Below are 20,844 nucleotides of genomic sequence, written 5' to 3'. Positions count from 1 at the left end.
TGAAATTCCGTATCGCACAGGAGGGTAGATAGAGGTTTCCGTTCGATCATTGCGTGGTTACGTCGGAAAATATTTTTTCTCAGTGATCGTTTGGACGTCGAACTAAATGTTGCTGTTCGAAAAAACGGTAAATCATGTGATCACTAAATACGTGGTATTAGTATTCCTCCGGGTAACGCGTGGAATTTGTTTGCTAGACTTTAGGATATTCTGACGGAGAAGAAATTCTAAAAGAAAGTACCAAATTCATTTTTGTGCGCGCAGCTCTGACTATAGACCTTCTAATGTAGACTGCATCAACGAGGTAACATGGAGTATGAAACGTTCTCAGGTATAACAAGATGCCGCCCTCAGAAATAATGATTTTGGACAAAGAAGTTTGCAGTGATAGTCATATCTTGATGGTGAGTTACATTTACGATCATCTGACTCTCCAGTTTACATACTATTGTGACCATTTCGAGGTAGGGTTCCTGACGAATCTGAAAGAGATATTCAAACGCTTAGGTGATGAAGAATAGATGATAATTTAGATATTTTACAAAATGCCGATCTCTCAGTTTTTCTGATTAGTCAGACCCAGGAATTTACATCTACCGAGTTTTATACAAACAACGTGGCGCTGCCAAACAAAAACATATTGTTTTACCTCGATGACATTTGTTTTATTTATTTTTCGTAGGCTACAACACAGAGATTCTTCAGAATTTACATATACTGTATTTCAATAAGTTATCCAGTCAACTAGCTGACCATATCTATGAGCAAAACAGATTATATTAATTTTTATTCTTCATCCTCATTTTCCTCGGTAGCTCCTCTGTAGTCTTTAAGATGGTGCATGACCCATAATGGAGTGGCGCAGACACCCACAGCAATTGCAAGACCGTGTGCTACTTTTTCCTAGAAAATAATAACGCTGTCATGAACATCGAGTTATAGTCACTGAATAGTCTATGCAAACTACAAAATGATAGTAGCAAAAATGACATCTAGATTTCAAGCTCCTGTTTCGTCGTTCAAATAATTTCATTGAGGTGTTTAAGGTATCACGTAGATAACGTCTATTAAATTTTCTCTGTTACAATGTCATATGATAATTCCAAGTTGGTCTCAGATGCTAAAACGAACTTTTACTAGACATTTATGTTAGAACTCGACGGGTGCAATCCATATACCATCGGTACAAAGTTATCAATGCAATCGTGCTGATTTACTTTCACCTTGGAGAGGTTAGTTTCTAATATAAAACTACACCTTCATGAGGCTGTCTCCTGACCTTAAACAGTATGTTAGTTGACTATTATGAGAAAATCTTGCTTGCACTGTTTCGAGATTGAAGTCTGTCAGTAGATCACTGAAATTGTGACGCAAAAACAAAACCTCAAAAACCAATCGTAGAGAACATCCATATTACATAAGATTAACAAGAAATTTGCGAGGACGAATAACTTACGGGAAATGGAATTCGAATACCCGGAGGACCGCTGACGAGTGTTCTCTTTGGAACGGCAAAACGACAAATTCTAGGTGCCGTCTGTATTACTGTTCGCACTCCAAACATTTTTGAACCTTTGGTACTTTTTCTCCTTCTTATCAACGACAACCCAAGATTTACTCTGCAGAAACGAAAAGACGTCTGCCCGCGGAATACCCGGAAGCTGGACGTCTAGCCCTCGGGCTCCCAAAGTCAGTGACGACACTGAAACATATTATTCTGTCAGATGTATTAACACAATTATATCAATTTAGCCTAATGCAAAAAATAAGTTTTATTAGGTTGTTCAAAGTAAAAAAATGGTTTAATTTATCGGAAAATTCCGTTGATTATGCTGATTTGACTTGGTCGTTCAAAAGAAGGGTAAATTCAAGTGTGGATCGGTCGATACAAATTATTCGATTCCGCATTAGGAAAATTCATTCTACGCAAAATAAGTGATAATCCATGAGTTACCGAGTAATCTTTGCAAATTTTTGGATCAAATATCGTATTTTAAAAATTTGCGTTGTAAGCGTATCCGGGGTGCATCTGAAATGTAAACATGGCCGCCGCTGTGTTGTCTGATGGGTGTTTGTGTGTGATTGACGAGTAATGTTATGCCAAGGGCATAATTAATAATATAAAAAATATGTGCACAATAGACCCAGGTAATAATATACGCTGTACATTTTTTTACGATCCAGCTAACCTTACCGCAATTCAAGAATATCAAGAGATAAGTGAACCGTGCGTTGTTGTTGCGAAATGCAAATTACGACTTTTTTGAGCATCTTTATGTAGGCCGACTTTTCTCGGGCAATGAAAGAAAGTGGTTCGAAGTGATGAATTTAAAGATTCAATTAATTCTGGTAATCAGAAGTGTTCGCAGCTTGATACCGAGGTGCTGAACAGCTGGGTTGCTAGGTGGTTCAGCTGACTAGTGATTGACCTATAAACCCCTCTGAGAGAAAAAAAAGGGTCAATGAAAAATAGTCCGAATTCTGTGATGTTTGGAAAATTTGTTTTCCACTGTAATAAAAAATTTATTGATAATGTATTATTATAGAGTGTATTTTTTGTTTCTTGCTCAATAGTATTTATTGCTTATTGTATTACTTGATCTTTGGTTTAATTCGTGAAGTGTATCACTTCGGTTTTGTCTACTTTGATTTGCTTCGTAATAAATTGTTGACATTAATCTCATGCTGTTATCACTGGATTATTTTAAATTATACATAAATTATCACATGGTAACAAGCAAGCGTCATTTTTTTTTTAGAAATTACAATCTTTTCTAGCTTTAGAACCTTCCAATACATTCATTTAGTTTCAAAAGAAACATCGACTATTCTTCAATATAAATATTGAATAGCATGTGCGATTAAACAAGTAATTCTGATGCATTCAAATCAATTTGTTATTTCATACACATGTAAATTGACACGTGAACACAGATCCATAGCTCTATTCAAGTTTGGAAAAGAACCCAGAACACAATGATTAAAAATATTATAGTTTATTTTATGAGATTGAAATATAACAGTTCTGTCATACCACATGATTTGAGTCGTAAACCCACAACAATTACATTGTTGTTCATGCATCGGTATTTAAGAAAAATAATTATTTGAATTAGTAGTGTTTTTACTATATATTCATGCACCAAAGTGCTTACTTACCTCATACTGTAGTTGGAATCATCTGTATTTTCAGGCCACCATTAATTTGCAATACTACATAGTACATAACATTATTAGTGTACTAAAAAACCCAGCATGTTAACGTTTGATGTAAAGATATAGTTTAATTTCGAAATTATTTGCATAAAAAAAACACGAATTCTTATGACATTGTACAATTTTTCAGGCTTGTGTCTGGGCGAGCGATGAACATACTCCGGATCCTGATTCCGTGTGCGTTGCAGCGTGGTGGCGAGAGCGAAGGAGGCGGCGGCGCTGGAGGGTGTTGGTTGACAGGAAGCACAAGAGGGGATGATTCACGCGTGACCCAGAGGATGGGAGCTTCAGCTTCTTCTGGTCCCGCCCCTCTAGGTGGAGACCCAATCCAGGCAGCTAGGCTTTCATCCACTGGTAATCCAGATCAATTGGGTATCATTGTTCGGTACGTTGTTGCAGTATATTGCATTCTTATCTACAAAAATTTTTGATAGGCCTGAATCGGAGAAATGAATATTTTGTTGATTATGAAAAGTAATTAGACTATAGTCAAAGTTTTCATAATTTAATTGACCCTATGCGTACCTCTATGTATATTGTCACCTGTATTACTAGTCTATTACTTCATTTCAAATATGTGACACATGTAAGACATGACCAATTTTATTCCATCCATGTAGTCCTTCTCAGAAATAGACTCTGAGTTCCTATGTGGGGTATCATCATGTCCACTACAAAATGTAAGCAAATTCTGATTTGTTATCATGAGATTAGACGCACACGTTTGAATTGATACTTAATGATAAAGGCTTGAGGTAATTAAGATGGAACATGAGCTAAGACATCTGATCCACTATCTATCTTATGGGTGACCATATATTCGAAATTTCATAACACCTTTAGACATACCTAATTGGCAGTACCAAAATACTACTTCCTGTACATATGAATTGGAGTGCGGCAATTGCAGGAATTGTACAACCTTGACATAAGTATATAGGTTGCACGCCGTACACCTGAAATTTATGAAATAAATCAGATTGGCACTCTTTATTCTCTTTAGAGAATGTAAATCAAAGATAATCTTGTATAAGATCTCACGTATTTAATTGCTGCTGCTGCTGCTTGATAATGTGTATTAAAAGGATCATCTCGCCAGGGTTCGATTCCAAAATCCATTTTAAAACTATACTGGTTTACGCTTTTGCAACAATTCCATATTTTTTTTATATAGTTATCAAGGTGTCGGTAAATCTCTTCTGGTGTTTGATTAGGTACAATCCGAATCGAGAACTTTGCAACTACCCTAGAAATAATTTACGCGATATACAGCTGAAAGTAGAAGTCTCAACGGCATTTTTATCATTGGATCTAATTATAGCATCGGAATATGTAGAAACCAAATACCTGTTAGGCACAGAATATGAAGCCAATTCATCATCTGGGTGTAACTCATGATCAAAACTATGTATCGTAATACTGGGTAATCGTGTCTTATGCATAATTAAACGGATAACATCCTCTTTATGTTGCAACCGAGTTGCACCTGTGCGTGCTTTCATTTTCTTCAGATCAAATTCGATTTCTTTGCACAGCATCTTCTCTCTAATAGAAATCGGGGCAACGCTCTTCAGTACCTGGTTGAAGAAATATTTCAGAACTTGATTTGAAGATCCTTTTCCCTACTGAATCTCAATTGATGTATAGAGTGAATATTTTCAGTTCACCTCAGGAATAGCAAGCTTGCCATGTTTGTCGATTAAAGATCCAATAACAGTAGAAGCATCGATCAGTGGTTGATTAAATGTACCACCAAATGTACCGCTATCAACCATTTTATCACCGCAGTTCACATCGAATGAGAAATGACAGACACCTCGATAGCCATAAATTAAACAAGGCCGTTGCCCGAGTTTTTTGTCAATCGTACAACAAACATATTCCACATCACTGAAAAAATCTTGTTTCTTCCATAGAATATCTTGAAATCCAGCACTGTGTAGCTCCGATGCTCCCTCGATGACAAATTTAATATTAACTGGCATTTCGGTTTTTGTTATTTTATATATTTTGAGTGCATTGAACCAACATATTAAAGGGCCTTTATTATCTGATGTTCCCCGACCGTGTAGTCTTCCATCTCTTTCTATCAACTCAAAAGGATCCATCTCCCAACCATCTTGTTTAGTCGCTGGTTGGGTATCTGGAATTAATTTGAAATACTGTTGGGATCATTGATGTGACAGCACAAATCTTTTTATCAGAAGGAATGCATAGGTTGCTACTTTTTTTATAATTGACTATACATATTCCGTTAGTTCTCTTTTTATAACACTCAACCTTCTGATGAGTTCTGTATTTCTATGATAAAAAATTCAAAAACTGACCAATATGACCATAAACACATATGGTTTTTAATTGGTCTTCTACAAATAGATTTGCCAGGAGAGTAGGTGGTAACACGATGCCATCAGCACTCAATGCTTTGTTATCAACAATTTCAACAACCAAGCCAATACTTTCCAATTCCTTTTTGCACCAATTTATCTGGGAGATTTAAAGCATAATAGCAAATATAATCGCGAACACCAATAAATAGTGGAGTTGAAGATTTTTCAACTATAAAATACTGTAAAAGTATGAAGATGTCACTAGTTCGGTTATAAATTTCAGTACCATTTTTAGTATATCGGAAAAGGACTCTGACTTATGCGAGACAGAAGGAATAGCCACCGCTGCTTTCAGATCATTGACAAATTGCTGCTTATTTTTATCTACTTCTTGAAACAATTCTGGTAGTTTATCTTTTGGTGAATTTTTTTTCTCATCATTATATCCATTATGATCATTAGGCATTTTACCAAATTGAAGATATGGTAAAAATATACGTGATCAAATTATTTTTGAGCCTGGAATGTGTGAGCTTCTTATGTCAATGAAATCAGTGCTGAATTTTCAACTGACAGTCGAACTTGTGCCAACTTCAAACAAGAATTACTTGAAACGCATTCAATTTTTCGAATAACTTCAAAGATACGATTCAAACGTGTATTTCACAGTCGGTCTAGAAAGCAATCAGGAATTCAGGTTACTGTTTCATCATTTTTAATCTTATCAGATTAGAATATGATCGTGTCAAATAATTGACTTTGAGTTAATCTCCTTTGATTTTATGTAAGCATCTAATCCAATGTTATAGACATAACAGTACGTGTTTCTGATATCAATCATTACAGGGAAAGAAAGAAGAAAGTAACTGGATTTGCAACATTGAGAAAAAAATTTATCCGGAGACGACGTTCGTCGAAAGCTTGTGACCACGGAAGAGTTATTAGAGAGTTGGTTTCAACTTGGAGTCCTCTTGAAGCTGGTGCACTCTTGGAAGAATATGAAGCATTAGCAGCCCTGAAGGATTTACATGTACAGGCAGAACTTGCAAGACCTCCTGCTGCGACATTTAAGCAAGATCTGTCTACGTTATACGATTACAAGCACTGTACCGATGCTGATCTTGTTTACAGAGGAGCATGTTTTCCAGTACATAGGGCGCTCTTGTCCGCTAGATGCCCATACTTTAGGGAACTGTTAACAGGATGTCCCGGTAAACCATATTTCTATCACCTGAGTCTCCAGAGCCAAACAAGCCAGAGTTTCACCTGAAAACTAATTTTTCTCATTTGGATTTAAAGGATATGGTGCTCGGATATGCCTAGAATTAAGGACCCCTGGGATAGACGTACAGATGTTTTCGGCGCTTCTGCGATATTTATACACTGGAGATATTTGTCCACATGACGCATCGCTAGATATAGCTCTTCTTCGGCGACTAGGAGAAGAGTTCGGTACCCCAAATCCCCTCGAACATGATCTCAGATACTTACTAGACACTGGTGATTACGCAGATGCTGCGTTAGTTTTCACCTCAGATGGTGATTATCAAAGGCCTGACAGCGGCAGTTCAGAATATGGATTTCGACCAAAGCTAGAACTACCTTGTCACAAAGCGATACTCTCCGCCAGATCTCCATTTTTTAGAAATTTGATACAACGCCGCACTAGATCAGGTGAAGACCATACAGAAAGGGCTCTTCATATACCAACGCGAATAGTCCTAGACGAATGTGTTATACCCAAAAGATATGCAAGAGTATTACTTCATGCTGTCTACCTAGATACCGTTGACTTATCACTGATACTGAGAGGCAGTGGGTGTGGAAATAGTGCTGGAAGCCTAGGAGAGGTGAGGGATGAAGTAATTTATACATCAAATCCGTCTTCTGTACGTTCTTGCACGTAATTATTTATCTTTCAGAAACGCGACTGTTCACTTTAATACTTTCAACTTATCGTAGGTGCAGGCACTGACGCATACAGGAAGAGTGCGGCCCAGTCCTTTGGAAGAAGCCATGGAACTGTATCAAATCGGCAGGTTTCTCGAACTCGACATACTGTCTCAAGGCTGTGAAGATCTCATTTTGGAATGGCTCACCTTAGATTCTCTTCCAACTGTGCTCAAGTAATTAACGACGTTAATTTTCATGCAGACAAATCGGCAGTTAATTTTCACAGATCGTTCGATCGAATTTCTCTTCATAAATCTCTACTAATAATTTCAGATGGGGAAGTCAGCCGCACGGTTCTGCATGGGTTCATAGACAGGCGTTGCATTTTCTGAGAGAGGAGTTTCAACCGATCGCGTCATCTCCTGTGCTTCACCAGTTAGATCGTGTTCATTTGACTAGTATACTTCAAAGTCATTTTCTACAAGCGAGCGAACTAGAGGTATTGCAGGCAGTCCTTAGATGGGGTGAACAGGAGTTGGTACGTAGGATGGAAGATCGAGAGCCGAATCTGCTCAGTCATACTGCTCACTCAGTCACGAGAAAAGGTGTTAAAAAACGAGATCTGAGTGACGTTGAACTGCGGGAAATATTAAGTGAGCTGTTACCGTTAGTTCGAATGGATCACGTTTTACCACCGAGCAGTGAAATCTTGGCTCAGGTAAAAATAGTTAATAATATCTGGCGGTGTGCCATGAGATTACTGAGAAAATAAATTTCCCCTAAATTGTTTCATGTCAAACAGGCTATTCGAAGAGGTCTGGTATCCACACCACCGAGTCATATGATAGGAGATGAGAGGGAAAACTTGAGAGTGAATGCGTGGATTAGAGGAGGAAAAAACAATGGACTCTTTGTTAGGCCTCGATTGTTTATGCCATATTACGAAGAGATAAAGGTGAAAAAATGTTGCATGAAAATGTTGAAGTCACAGCAATATGACCACAGTTGTGAAAACCAGTTCTTTTCCTATCATTGTGACGGTTTATTTTTATATCAGGCTTTGGTTGAAGAGCAACTAGTTCAAGAGGCTGAACTTGTTAGGTTACGAAGAGCTCGGTACATTCCTGACATACCTGACACTCTTTATATGGTCGAAGACAAGCCAAGGTCAATGGGTGCTGTTGGTGTAGACATTCTAGCCGCAGCTCTTCCAGGTATGTATCAATATAGATTTTGGAATATCGTACTTCTAATGATTGGGTAATAACAACATATGAATTTTCCGACAAGCGAAAAACCCTACTCAATAATTAAATCAACTATTCAGTTCCAGATTCTGCAACTATGTCCGCGATGCTCAAAAGGGAACAAAAGTTGAGACAATCTCCCAGTTGTCAGCGTGCAGTCAGCTTGCCTTTGTCTTCGCGTCATGAAATCAATAGACAAGTTCGGTTACGTGTTGTCAGAGAATTCAATCTACCGGATCCAGTTGCAGATCTTCTTGAGGTAAATATAAATAATGCTATTCATAAATCCGAGTCGATATTTTTCGGGTGAAATAAGACACATAACGTCTAGATGAAGTTTTATTTTTAATGTTATTGACCTAAAAAAGTGTGAGATTATTCTACTAGCAAGAATTACGATTATTTTTATAGATTTGAGAACACACTGCGCAATAATGCAATTTTTAATTAAATCGCGACAAGCTTTACTGTACCAACCACCCTTGCTTGTCATAGATCTTCAAAATATGTAATAATTTTCTGACTATTCTTGGATCATCTTTCACACTTGGATGTTTATCAATTTCTTTAGGCTCTTTACTGTCTACTCGTGCGGTATTTATTACATTTATCATCATTAGACAGTGTCCTAATCTAATCGGTGCGGATCTACTAACTTCCGTGTCAAAATCTTTTCGAGTAAATATCTTTGTATCAACGTTTAAAGTTTTTAGACAATTGATAAATGATTCATAATAATAGTCAATCATTTCATCCAGATGATTGTCTAGAACCGTTTCATTTGCACTTGATATTAGGAAAAAAATCAAGTCCATTGTTCCGGAATCGTAATAACAAAACTGGAAGTCAACTATCTTCATGCCGATTGGTCTATTCTGTTCGCTGTACTTGAACATTATATTATTAGACCAAAAATCGTTATGTGTCATCGTTCCCCATGGTTCCAATGGTTCTGGAATTATCTGAGTTATTTCATATTCTACTTTCAAAGCCCTATCGAGTCGATCCAGATATGGTTGTGCTTCAGGAATTTCTTTATAGCTGATATGAATTTCTCTTATCATCTCACGACCGTAGTCCAGTGCAGCTTCATTTAACGGATCGACTAACATCGGTATAACAATGTTCTTGAAAAATTCAGGTGTTTTTAACTTCAACCCAATTACCATAGCATGTAATCTAGCTAGTCCTCCAATAGCAAACTTTGTGTGTTCAAAGTCTAACCCTAATAATCTGTCTCGCATAGTGTAACCTGACGCAATGAGATTTTCCATTACAATTGTAGCTTGGTCGTCGAATACATTTGGGTCGATTAGCCCTAATCTGCCACAACAATATTTTGCTGTTAGATCAATAACTTCATTTTGTTCTATAAAGTTGTCCAATTGTAATTGTATGAGTTTAGGTGCAACATCTCTATAAAACACTAATTCTTTCCAAAAAGTTACCGGGCTATTGAACATAGTTAGAAGATCTTTGGATGGGGGAGGCAACTTAACAACGAGAGGTAGAGTCTCGGTCTTGCCATTTTTAGTGATGATTGCATCCAGAGAATAAATTGTACTTCCATAATTCTCTCCTGGACCTGTGAGGGGTTTCCATTGAATATTCTCCACTTTCAGTCCTGGACCAAGCGTTTCATTTATCAGCTGATTGAAATTTTCTACAGGCGATGTTGAGGGCATCTCTGAATTTGCAGCAAAAAAAATAAATTATGAAAATCACATTAGATAGCAAACGACTGTTTTCCAGAGCGAATAATTGACGACAACTCGATTATTTCGATGGGTAGATCAATATATTTTGCATATGACTATATTAAATACCTGTGCAGCCGCTCGAAGAGAACTTGTAGTAAAATGTCAACTGATGACTCAACGTCACAAAGTATTGTGGTGCAAATGTAGTTAGTAGGTGCTTGTGATGCATTGAAACCCATTCCTCCCACCACAAAGGCTGACTCAGTACACAGAGCACAGAAAGATATGTATGCCGTTGTATATTGAGAACTGTTATCTCGCTATTACCATGGAAAGTGGCTCTCTTTATCTGTTGAATGCTTCTTGCACCGGAGAACTGCCGAATTTCTTGATCAGTTCATAAATATATGACTTTTCAAACTCTTGTTTTTTTAAACATTGAGGAACCCATGCAGTATTTTTTTGAAATTTTTAACAACTGTCTTTGTTGTTTTTTTTTTTTTATGTTTAAAATTATTTTCTGAATCAACTATGAATAGCAGTTGAGTAATTCTTCTATCAGGACAGGATTATATTTGAGATGCAATTGGGTTTGAAGAGATAAAAATTGTCATGTTGTTATACTGCACTTGATAATAACCGAGATAACGGAGTTGATTGAAAGTTGTGTACGAATAATCTTATTTTTCTTGCTCTCTGATTACCAGTTTATTTCACGAATCATACCTCATCCGTCTCTGATAGTGCTTAACAAGTTCACGCATTCTTCTAGAATGCAGCGTGTTATCGTATTGGTGAGCCAGATGAAAATATAACAGGAGTGGAAGAGATAGAAGCTGGAATAGTAGGAGGGAACGCGGGACATGCCGCACCGGTTTGCTATGGTAGGAACATGACGTTTCCGCGTCAAGCATCGACATACTCCCACAGACACGAACTTCCAGCAATTGTTACCGAAGGAGAGAACTATAGACTTCCTGGAGAGGTATTTGATGTCTTTTCTTCGATCATATTTGTGTTCCGGTTTGAAATAAATCAAATATTTATTCTTCATTTTTACATAGCAGCCTGAGAATAATTCATGCAGTGACGGACATTTGTCGGACATAATGCCAGACGTCGCTATGGCAACTGCATCATTTGGTGCCCTCCAATTGGCCGAGCAGCAGGAGCTAGAGTTGGACCTTGGAGATGGTGCTTCACATCTGCTTCAGCATGCTCCAGTTTCTGCAGGAACTGTAGGGCCCCATCATCCGTTGCTTCCTCTTCAACGCCAAAGACGTTTACCTGGCCCTCCTCGCATGACCTATGCTCATCACCGTCCAGGAACTGGCCCATCTCGGTTCATATGAGAATGTGCTAAGTAAGAAAATTTATCATATTTCAATGTTTTCCCATAATAATATTATAATTATGTCAGATGAGAAACCAGGGTGAATGTTGTTGGAGACCATTTTCAATTAGGAGTGTGCCCATCGGAAATAGATTGAAATCTGTCGTTGTATTGAGATATTAAGTTAATTTCCATGCAGCGATTCACATTTAATGTGACATTATTTACAGGAAGACTGTGCAACGGAGGTAGATTACCTGATGACCTGAACTGGGTGTCAGTTGTATCGGACCAATGTAACTACTAACCACTTAACTTTAGTGGACTATAGTATATATAACACTGGTGATGCTAGCAGATATAAGATGTCCATCGTTGATGCGATGTGAGCCCGTTGTCTCTATTTTCCTCCCCCGTGTTAGTTGCTTATCAAATTTATCGGTCATATTTATTGATATCTCTGATATTTATTTTGTCGCACTTGATGTGCTCGACATGAAAATTAAATTGATGTAGTTTTGAGATGAAATTATTTTTCGGTTTTCGTTCACTTTATTTTATGATTTTTGAGAGCTCACGAACAAAATTAAGTGAAAATTACATTATTTTATGGTGAAATTACGTACTTGTAGTCTATGAAAGTAGTTGAAACTTAAATAAGAGAATCACATTACATTTTGATTTCGTCTTCATAGATTTAATGAATCAATTCAGTATTATCCATTACTAAGAAGATTCATCAATCTATTAGCAAAAAAGGCAGCACAAAATTAGATTGTGTTCTAAAGTACTTGGTGAATTTTGTTCGTTCATTCAAATTACCTTGTTTATTGCAAGAAATTATAACGGTGTGAGAAGATGTGCGCTGATATGGGAATTTTTCCTTTTTTTTCTAAAAGTTTTTTTGACTATCTTATTTATTTATTGATTCCATTCTATTTATTTAAATTTTTTTTGTTTCACTATCGGAAAAGTCTTACAGTAATTATCGTGGTTGCAAGCATAAAAGTTAAGAAGCGCAAAATTTGTGCAAGTCTCAAATAAGCATGCTGTCGTTCACACAAATGTACAATTAGCTTTTAGGATTATTACTTAAGAATTGGATCGGTAGGACACTGTGAAGTGGAAACCTAAAACAGATGCCTTATTAACAGTACGCTTATGACTCTTGATCCAACGAAATATGTAGACTACTGGTATGTAAAATCACAGTCAGTAAGTACGGAAAGCATACAAAAAAAAGTAAGACTGTATCCCGCATAGTCTGCCAAAATATTTCTAATAATTGTTCTTTGAACTCATATCTTAGACTGCCTGTTATAGAATCAATTTTCAAATTGCCCATCGTATACTCGCTACCTACATCGTCGTATGGCCATACTTCAATTGCAATTTTGCAAACATTATTTTTATCTCGAGAGATGAGTAGGCTGTATACATATAACTTATAATTTCAATCATGGAACGTTCTATTCAACTTTTTTTTATATTACTCAATATCTATATTATTCATCGGTCGTTACTACATATTCATATTAGGTGGCACGTAGTTGTTACAGCTCTTTGAATTTATTATTCATAATATTTCGAGTCGATCAATTTAACGATTGTTTGTTGTTTTTATTTTGATTTTATTTTTTGTAAAAGAATTCTCACCCAAGCAAACCCTGGTGCTCTGGTTCTAACTAACGTGACAAAGTTTTTCGTAAATATTTCCTTCTTTTTCGTGTGTATCGAGAGTTTGAATAATAGGTCCATTAATAATGAGTTACAATAAATTTATTCCATGTGTATGACATAAATTTTTGTAACTTTGCCATGACTTACAAATAATTTGGTATCGTCGTACAAATCTCATCGACAACTTTACCTGCCAAATATGATCATAGTGTTGAATAGTTATTGCCATATCAAGAGCAACATATATTGATTTTCCAAGGGGCACATTTTTGGAGACACGACGGCATACACATCACATGTAAAATAAGATTAATCTTGAGGATCCAGTGGCTAAATCCCATATGTATCTCCAGCACGTTCTACATCATAGTGACTAGATATAGTTTTAGTCTATCAGAGAGGGAACTACTCATAAACCTCACAAAAATCATGTTTCTACTCCATGAGATTAGAAAGACAGCACTTACTGAACATGGACGTGATTTATCAAATATTTCTGCGTTATCATATCATTTATTTTATTTTTTTATTTCGCGTTTAAATTATTGTTTTATATATATACGTATATATATAAATTTTTTTTTTCATTGGCAAATCGTTCAGAAAAATTGTTTCCTAAGGTTGATAAAATATATCTAGATTTTGTACATGTTTCAATATGAGCGTTGTCACATTTAATTCATCATTGTGTGGAAACATAATTTTGAGAGATACATTGTAATTCGAATTTTAATGTAAATACTAAAGAGCAATGTTCAGGTACGTAACATGGATTGTACATAACTTAGTGTAATTAATATAACTCAAATGTGGGTTTAAGATAATTTAGCTAAGGAGATCGTACTTAAGAATCGAAAAATGAACTATCTGTTTAGATTTATATCTTTTAGTCTCCGTTCTCCTGAATAGTGATCTAACTAGTGCAGTTATACTCGTGTAACGTAAAAAAAAGAAAAGGAATCGTTTACTTTTCTGTGATTTTTTCACTTATTGTTACATTTTCTTTTTTTCACAATCAATATACTCGCTTATTGAAGTGTACATTTGACCAGCAAGACTTTCAGGTGAGAGACATAGAAACGATGTAGCTGTAACTCTCAAAACAAATGCCGTAATGGCGTAATTTGATATCTCGACCCTTGGCTGAAAATTGGAATACGACAAGTTGTAATTCAAAAATCTTTGTTTGATTTGCCACAAGAACCTCTGACTTGTTTCAAATATTCTCTTCACTTTCATCGCCAAATTAACGAATTACAAGACACCCAATCGTAAGTTGTATATAGTTAGCTATCGTTGATACTTATACTGTATGTTATGTTCGTATGAATAGATGTATTTAGGCACAAATTAGAGATAACTTATTCAGAGGCTCACGAACGAGCCGTGACAATTTTTAAATCTAGATACTGGTGGTAAGAAATAAAATTGCACGCAAGGTGATATGCAGATATTTCTGGCTACATCTGGGCTTGTAGAAAGTTGATGAGTTCTTAGAGAGATCAGCCCGTATAAGCAAAGTGTTTTTAATTTTTGCTATCGTCAAATAATCCACATTCATCACCGTCATTATTTATTTAAAAAACTGCATCGACGTGCCAGCCTCATGAACAATTTTAATACTGCCGGTACAATACGTACGAATCATGAAATGTCTGTTATAACTTGTTACATTATTTTTATGTTTGTCAAGAAAAAAGGAATGTGTAAAATGCACGTACCCCGTACATACCTTTATTCATAATATAATCTATAGCGACGGAGTTATGACACCTGTGCGTGGTGGAGAATCGTATTTAGAAATTATTAGGTTTACATGTAGGCCTCATTTTTCCACCGATATCACTGTATCCTGAGTATATACCTAGTTGCACTCTGTATATTTTAATTGTTCAATACAAAATTAAGAAACTATATAAAATAAACGGTTATTATTTATTACTTAGCCACGTTTTACGCGTATGTATACGAAAAGATCGTAACCAGACTTCTTATAATGCATTCCATGGTTGATCCACAACAACGAACCTTCTTTTACTAGCACAAGATAGGATGAGTTGAACCAACATTTACAAATCTTAAAAAACTACCTTCACAATGGTTCTTACGATTCTTAGATATAAATCTTCGTTTAACTCTACTTACTGATTTCATACGAATTAACGGCATCCATCCTCTGACTCTTATGCTGTTGTATTACGCCTTTAGAATGTATTGTACCTATGTTGGTTTTCAGTAATTTTTTCATGAGATTTTATGGTACTTTGATGATCATTGTTGGAAAAGTAATCATTCTCGCGGTGTTCATTATTGAGGGTGAACTACTGTATGATTGTAAATCCTAAGTTGATATAATTTCATTCTATGATTATAGCTACATGGGTCGAGGGAATGTATAAATACCCACACACTCTAACTCCAACTGAAAATTATTAGAGCAAATGTACACATTCGTAGTGCAATTTATTCCAATTTATACGTATAATATATATATTTTTTTCTTCTCACGTTACTATTATTTCTCCTTGTGGGGAATATCCTGTAAATTATGATGACACCAAAATATTTATCGGAGTTTTCCGCAGGTGAGACTACGGTGAATTTTACATGGATTATCGATATTTGATTCCGTTATCTAACTGCGTTGTTATTAATTATTGTAAAACTGATGAGCGGTAAACTGGCTGTCTAATTTTTCTTTACGTATGTATGTATAATATGTATGTAAGTATGTAAAATTAATTTGCCATACATCAAGTTGAAATTGTTCTATTATAATCTTAAATATAATTATGGTTTCACGTAATGTTGTTTATGACGAATTATTGGTACACCAAATAACAATAACAATATTATGAATAATTATATTTATCATTAATGTTTCAATCATTATATTGTTCATGCACAGCAAAAGTTGAGTCATGCTATCTGTACATATTGTAATACCCGATATTGAAAAAAAGGATATATTTAACTCAAAGTCTTTATCACATCATTCTTCAATTGAGGATGAGATCGTAGTTTTTGTTATCTCACCTTGACCAACTTATAGCTGTTTGGCTACGTTGCAGCCTGAACCCCTGAGATATAGATTTCAAAGTGTGAGTAATGGACGGAAGATAATCATTAGGTTTGATTTAGATTAAAGTTCAGGCAATTATTTTCAGGTCTTGATTCCTAAGGAATTCTACGGTGGACAGACGGAGTGCGGAAAAACTTACCGCACATGAGTAAGCACATGAAAAGATTCGATGTTTCCTTCTGGAGTGAGTCCAGGACACATTCCCATATAGAAACAAATACTAGACCTAGGACCGATAAATATACAAGTATTACAATGATAGAATGAAAAGGCGGGATTAAATTACGGGCGTGATGGATCGGCTTCGAGAAAAAAAACACCTCCTTATGAAAAGTATACATTTTGTTCATTTATTCTGGCACCATTGGAACGTCTTAACATACATTCAGAATCAGTAATTCGTCAATTAATAAATTATGCTTAGGTCCAAGTTATTTACAATGTTTCACATTTATACAATTATTGGTCACGGCAATTTCGTAGCGATGTCATTCGTGGGAACCATACTTCAGGTGACTTTAGTCGACTTCTTTAACGGTGGGTCCGGAGTGGTTCCCTCTTTTCGGTACTCGTCCTTTTCAGCGAGAAACTTGTTGTCGAGTGAATGACTCTGAATGAATGCTTAGTTGTCCCAAGGGCATGAAGATAAACGAATAAGATGTTTACTTTTTTATAACTACGCTGTCTTATTTACAAGCCCTTGTTTTCCTCGAAGTCGTGATTTTGATTGTAAGTAAAAAAAAATCAACTCATTCAAAAGATTTTAAAGTTAATTCTAACACGAATTCTCTAATTGTAAGTATTTTTACCATCTCAAGCTGATGAACCAGTTGGTGAAATGACGAGAAAAATTTCTTTGGCATTTTCCACAGCCTCATTGCTCATTATCAAGAGGTGTAGGGGATCTTTTCATAAATCTAAAACTCTGATACAATACGTAGGCACTAGCTTAGCAGTAAATTACATCCATTTATTTAAAATTATATTTCCTCACTAGCTAATTTTAGTTAATGATTATTGAATACTGAAGGAGTGTTTGCTAATTAGTCAGCCAACCAGCGTTTTTTAACAAAAACGCTCAGAATATGTAACAGTCTCCTTTGAACCCCCTCGCCATTTCCAACTGCAGAAAATGATACATCTTTGTCTATAGCTTCTATATTTTTAACAGCCCCCCTGGGTGCCTTGATTATATTCGTCATCATGGCACACTGCCCAAACTTACATGGTGCACACCTATTTATTTCCTTGTGAAAATCTGTTCGGGTGAAATTTGTGGTATCAACATTCAATGTCATCAGACAATCAATAAATGATTTATAATAAAAGTCAAGCATATCGTCTAGATGATTATCCAAGACTTCCTCTTGCGCACTTGTTAATAAAAAAAATATCAAATCCAGGGCCCCTGAGTTATAATGTCCCAGCTGGAAATCAACTATTTTTATACTGACCGGTTTACCTTTCTCGCTGTATTTAAATAGCACATTGTTGGACCAAAAATCGTTGTGCACCATTGTTCCCCATGGTTCTGTTGACTTGAAAGTTCTCCAATCGGTTTCGTAATCATATTTTAAAGTTCTATCGATACGATCCAAAAATGGCTTTGCTTCGGGTAGTTGCTTGTAAACATCGTGCGCCTCTTTGAGCATTCCTCTTACGGCTTCCATAGCTGTTTCATTTGCAGTGTGCACTAAGGCAGGTATGACGGTCTCCCTGAAAAAATCAGGTTTCCTAATTTTCAACGCAATTACAATAGCGTGTAATTTTGCTAGTCCTTCAATGACGAGTTCCGTGTGATCCAAGTCCAATCCCAGCAATCTATCTCTAACGTAGTATCCCACTGAAATCAGATTTTCCATAACAATAGCGGCCTGGTTATCGAAAACGTTCGGATCTTCCGATCCCAATCTTCCGCCGTAATATTGTGGCATAAGTCTGATAATCTTATTGTCTTCTATATTAGTTTCAAATTGTAGTTCCGTGAATACGGGTACAATATCTCTATAGTAAACCAGCTCTTTCCGGAAACAAAGTGGGCTGTTAAATAGATCCAAGAGATATGCCGACGGTGGTGGCAATTTTACAACCAGATGTAGACTCTCGATTTCTTTATTCCGTTCAACGCTGGCATCCACGGAATATATTAAACTGCCATAATTCTCTCCTGGTGCAGTGAGCGGTTTCCATATTGAATTTTGAACTTTGAGATCAGGACCAAGCGTTTGTTGCAGCAGGCTGTCCAAGTCCTTTACTGGCACCGTTTCTGGCATTTCTGAGGATATCAATTAAAAGTAATTTAGATCGTCGAGTGCTTGAATAATGTGAATCATCAAATTTATTTATAAATAGTGGTATTTATTTCAGGTTCATTCTCTGTGGTCATAACGATCAACAATTAATATCTGCAATCTGCTATTTTTCAACCTAAATTATGGTCCGTTATCTCCATCACAGTTCTGTAATGTAGGGTACGTACAAGTCTTGAAAATATGGGAGCAAAATAACAGTGACTTCAAGGTACTCGCCAAGTTTTCTCCAGTCAGTAAAAACATCCGATGACTAACTCTTGATGAACTCTTTTGTTATCCTATGAATGAATGATTATACTGAACGATCGAGTAGAAGAAACGTATTTATTACAGTTGAATAAACAATGTGTTCATTTTCCAAAGAACAGTGTTCCACCATCTATATACCTCGTCGGACAATAATTAGTTTTCTACTGTTGTGCAACATTAGCAGCAAAAGTAAATGTTGGAATTATTTTTCGAAAACAATTCGCAATCTCTAACTAATAATTCTTAGTGAACTAGTTACAGTTGCATATCCTTATGCTAAGACGCAAAAACTCTTTGTCCGTTGACAATTGAATTAACGGATCAATAAGATTAGAGTAACTAGTTCAGTCAGAAGAATTCAATTCTTTACTCTTAATAGCTAGCAAGTGCTATATCCGATGCATACTTAGGGTCAAAATAATGAATACAATAACTCGCTACCGGTATATTTCTGCCTGGCCCCCATTATCATGACAAAAGAATTAAGATATTAAGCCTCAGCGGCCAGTAGGGGTGAATATGTACCCCAGGCCAAATTAAATTTAATTTTCATATACGTATATATGTTGAAAAATATGCATTTTGGCATTACTTTATACAATATCTTAAGTTTTGTAATTTCTTATTTTTCATCATTTATTTCTACAAAATAAGTATATTAATCTTTTTAGACCTATTTTTTTTTCAACTGGGGGGAAAAATCACCCCAGTGTAACTGCTAAGGGTTAAAGTGATTTTCATTCAAAATTACTAAGCTCATACATTTTGGTAACTCCTGAGTTGAATAATTGTAACTTTTTGCTGTCAATGCAATTAGGGAATAATTCATACTATAAACTGTTTAGTCGAATTAATCTATTCTTCAGGTATTTTAAAAAATTTAATTTACGTGAAATGAAATAATTCATATTTTATGTATAAAAAAAAAAAATATATATTTCATACTTTACTATTCGGCAGCAGAGCGGATCAAAAAAACTAGTACAATATCAACTCTGATGGAAGCAAATTGTGCACTGTGCCTCGATCATTCTATTACACTGATCACTGCAGTCGAGTACAAGGAAGTAATGTCAACTGAATATACTTAGCGCAGAAGAGTGACCCCTTTTCTCCCACCATGATAGCAAATTATGCTGCTGCCGTGTGCAAATTAATATCCAGTATACATTGTTTAAAGAACAAAATAATTCTTTTGGCGTGAAAAAATGAAAAAAACTCTATCGGTTACGAGAAATTACCTGATACATTATTCATTTTTTAGGAAACAAATAAATTAGTACGATAGATAAACGTATGTTCAACTTATGTTCCCGACTGGTGCATGTGGTCTTAATATTCTTTCAAATATCAAGCCACCGCCATTCATGTTATTATGCATAAAAAATATGTTTTGTGTAACTTTAACTCTGGAAAATCGTCAGTTACTCAGTACTGGCATCACGTTTATGATATATAACAACTTACAGGCAAATTATTATTGTATATACTTCTCGATAATGTCAAGCTGAAATTTCACACATCAAATTTATATCTTCACTTGTAGAATCCCACCATAATTAACAGTATTCACCCTTGTCCTCTCTGCTGAAATACCTTTGACGATACGAGTTTTTTACCAGCCGTTTATTTCTACTCGCCATTCGTTGTGGCCAAGATTTTATCTGGTCTTGGCACGCAGCCATTTCAAATTTACTACGTTCTACAAATTAATGTAAACACCAAATTTACCTTGTACCAAATCATTCAAGTCGGTGACAACTCAATCATTGATAGATACTGTAACTGTAGGAAACCAGCCG

The 20,844-nt window shown here is 35.8% G+C and overlaps 4 protein-coding genes across 9 annotated transcripts; 1 reads left to right on the top strand and 3 right to left on the bottom strand.

Moving 5' to 3' along the window:
• Nucleotides 1-76: 76 nt before the first annotated feature.
• Nucleotides 77-16,205, top strand: LOC105690571 (BTB/POZ domain-containing protein 7). 5 transcript variants are annotated; one of them, XM_020854876.2, is made up of 12 exons: nucleotides 77-404; nucleotides 3,347-3,601; nucleotides 6,393-6,757; nucleotides 6,846-7,435; nucleotides 7,509-7,672; nucleotides 7,773-8,157; nucleotides 8,242-8,394; nucleotides 8,497-8,653; nucleotides 8,767-8,945; nucleotides 11,159-11,371; nucleotides 11,451-11,749; nucleotides 11,950-16,205. In XM_020854876.2, exons 2-11 carry the CDS (start codon nucleotides 3,366-3,368, stop codon nucleotides 11,736-11,738), a joined length of 2,730 nt encoding a protein of 909 aa, XP_020710535.2. In that variant the 5' UTR covers nucleotides 77-404; nucleotides 3,347-3,365; the 3' UTR covers nucleotides 11,739-11,749; nucleotides 11,950-16,205. The 5 variants fall into 5 exon arrangements, with proteins under 5 accessions (XP_020710535.2, XP_020710537.2, XP_020710536.2 ...); XM_020854878.2 differs by lacking the exon at nucleotides 77-404 and adding an exon at nucleotides 2,011-2,148 and having other exon boundaries at nucleotides 6,846-7,396; XM_020854877.2 differs by lacking the exon at nucleotides 77-404 and adding an exon at nucleotides 2,011-2,148 and having other exon boundaries at nucleotides 11,454-11,749.
• LOC110117245 lies at nucleotides 644-1,664 on the bottom strand. Its single transcript, XM_020854880.2, has 2 exons — nucleotides 1,457-1,664; nucleotides 644-903 (listed from the first exon to the last, which is right to left on the bottom strand). Exons 1-2 carry the CDS (start codon nucleotides 1,562-1,564, stop codon nucleotides 787-789), a joined length of 225 nt encoding a protein of 74 aa, XP_020710539.2. The 5' UTR covers nucleotides 1,565-1,664; the 3' UTR covers nucleotides 644-786.
• LOC105690573 lies at nucleotides 9,013-10,826 on the bottom strand. The gene is made up of 2 exons (XM_012408480.3): nucleotides 10,513-10,826; nucleotides 9,013-10,373 (listed from the first exon to the last, which is right to left on the bottom strand). Exons 1-2 carry the CDS (start codon nucleotides 10,613-10,615, stop codon nucleotides 9,151-9,153), a joined length of 1,326 nt encoding a protein of 441 aa, XP_012263903.2. The 5' UTR covers nucleotides 10,616-10,826; the 3' UTR covers nucleotides 9,013-9,150.
• On the bottom strand, nucleotides 11,687-20,497 carry LOC105690572. Of its 2 annotated transcripts, none has more exons than XM_048648813.1 (4): nucleotides 19,988-20,497; nucleotides 17,944-18,756; nucleotides 16,621-16,707; nucleotides 11,687-11,745 (listed from the first exon to the last, which is right to left on the bottom strand). In XM_048648813.1, exons 2-4 carry the CDS (start codon nucleotides 18,752-18,754, stop codon nucleotides 11,702-11,704), a joined length of 942 nt encoding a protein of 313 aa, XP_048504770.1. In that variant the 5' UTR covers nucleotides 18,755-18,756; nucleotides 19,988-20,497; the 3' UTR covers nucleotides 11,687-11,701. The 2 variants fall into 2 exon arrangements, with proteins under 2 accessions (XP_048504770.1, XP_048504771.1); XM_048648814.1 differs by lacking the exon at nucleotides 11,687-11,745 and adding an exon at nucleotides 16,263-16,479 and having other exon boundaries at nucleotides 19,988-20,496.
• Between the last annotated feature and the right edge of the window lie 347 nt (nucleotides 20,498-20,844).

The sequence above is a fragment of the Athalia rosae genome, chromosome 1 (genome assembly GCF_917208135.1).
Source record: "Athalia rosae chromosome 1, iyAthRosa1.1, whole genome shotgun sequence".
Classification (NCBI taxonomy): Eukaryota; Metazoa; Arthropoda; class Insecta; order Hymenoptera; family Athaliidae; genus Athalia; species Athalia rosae.
The sequence above is the reverse complement of the archived record's forward strand: the minus strand, read 5'-3'. Positions and strand labels throughout refer to the sequence as shown.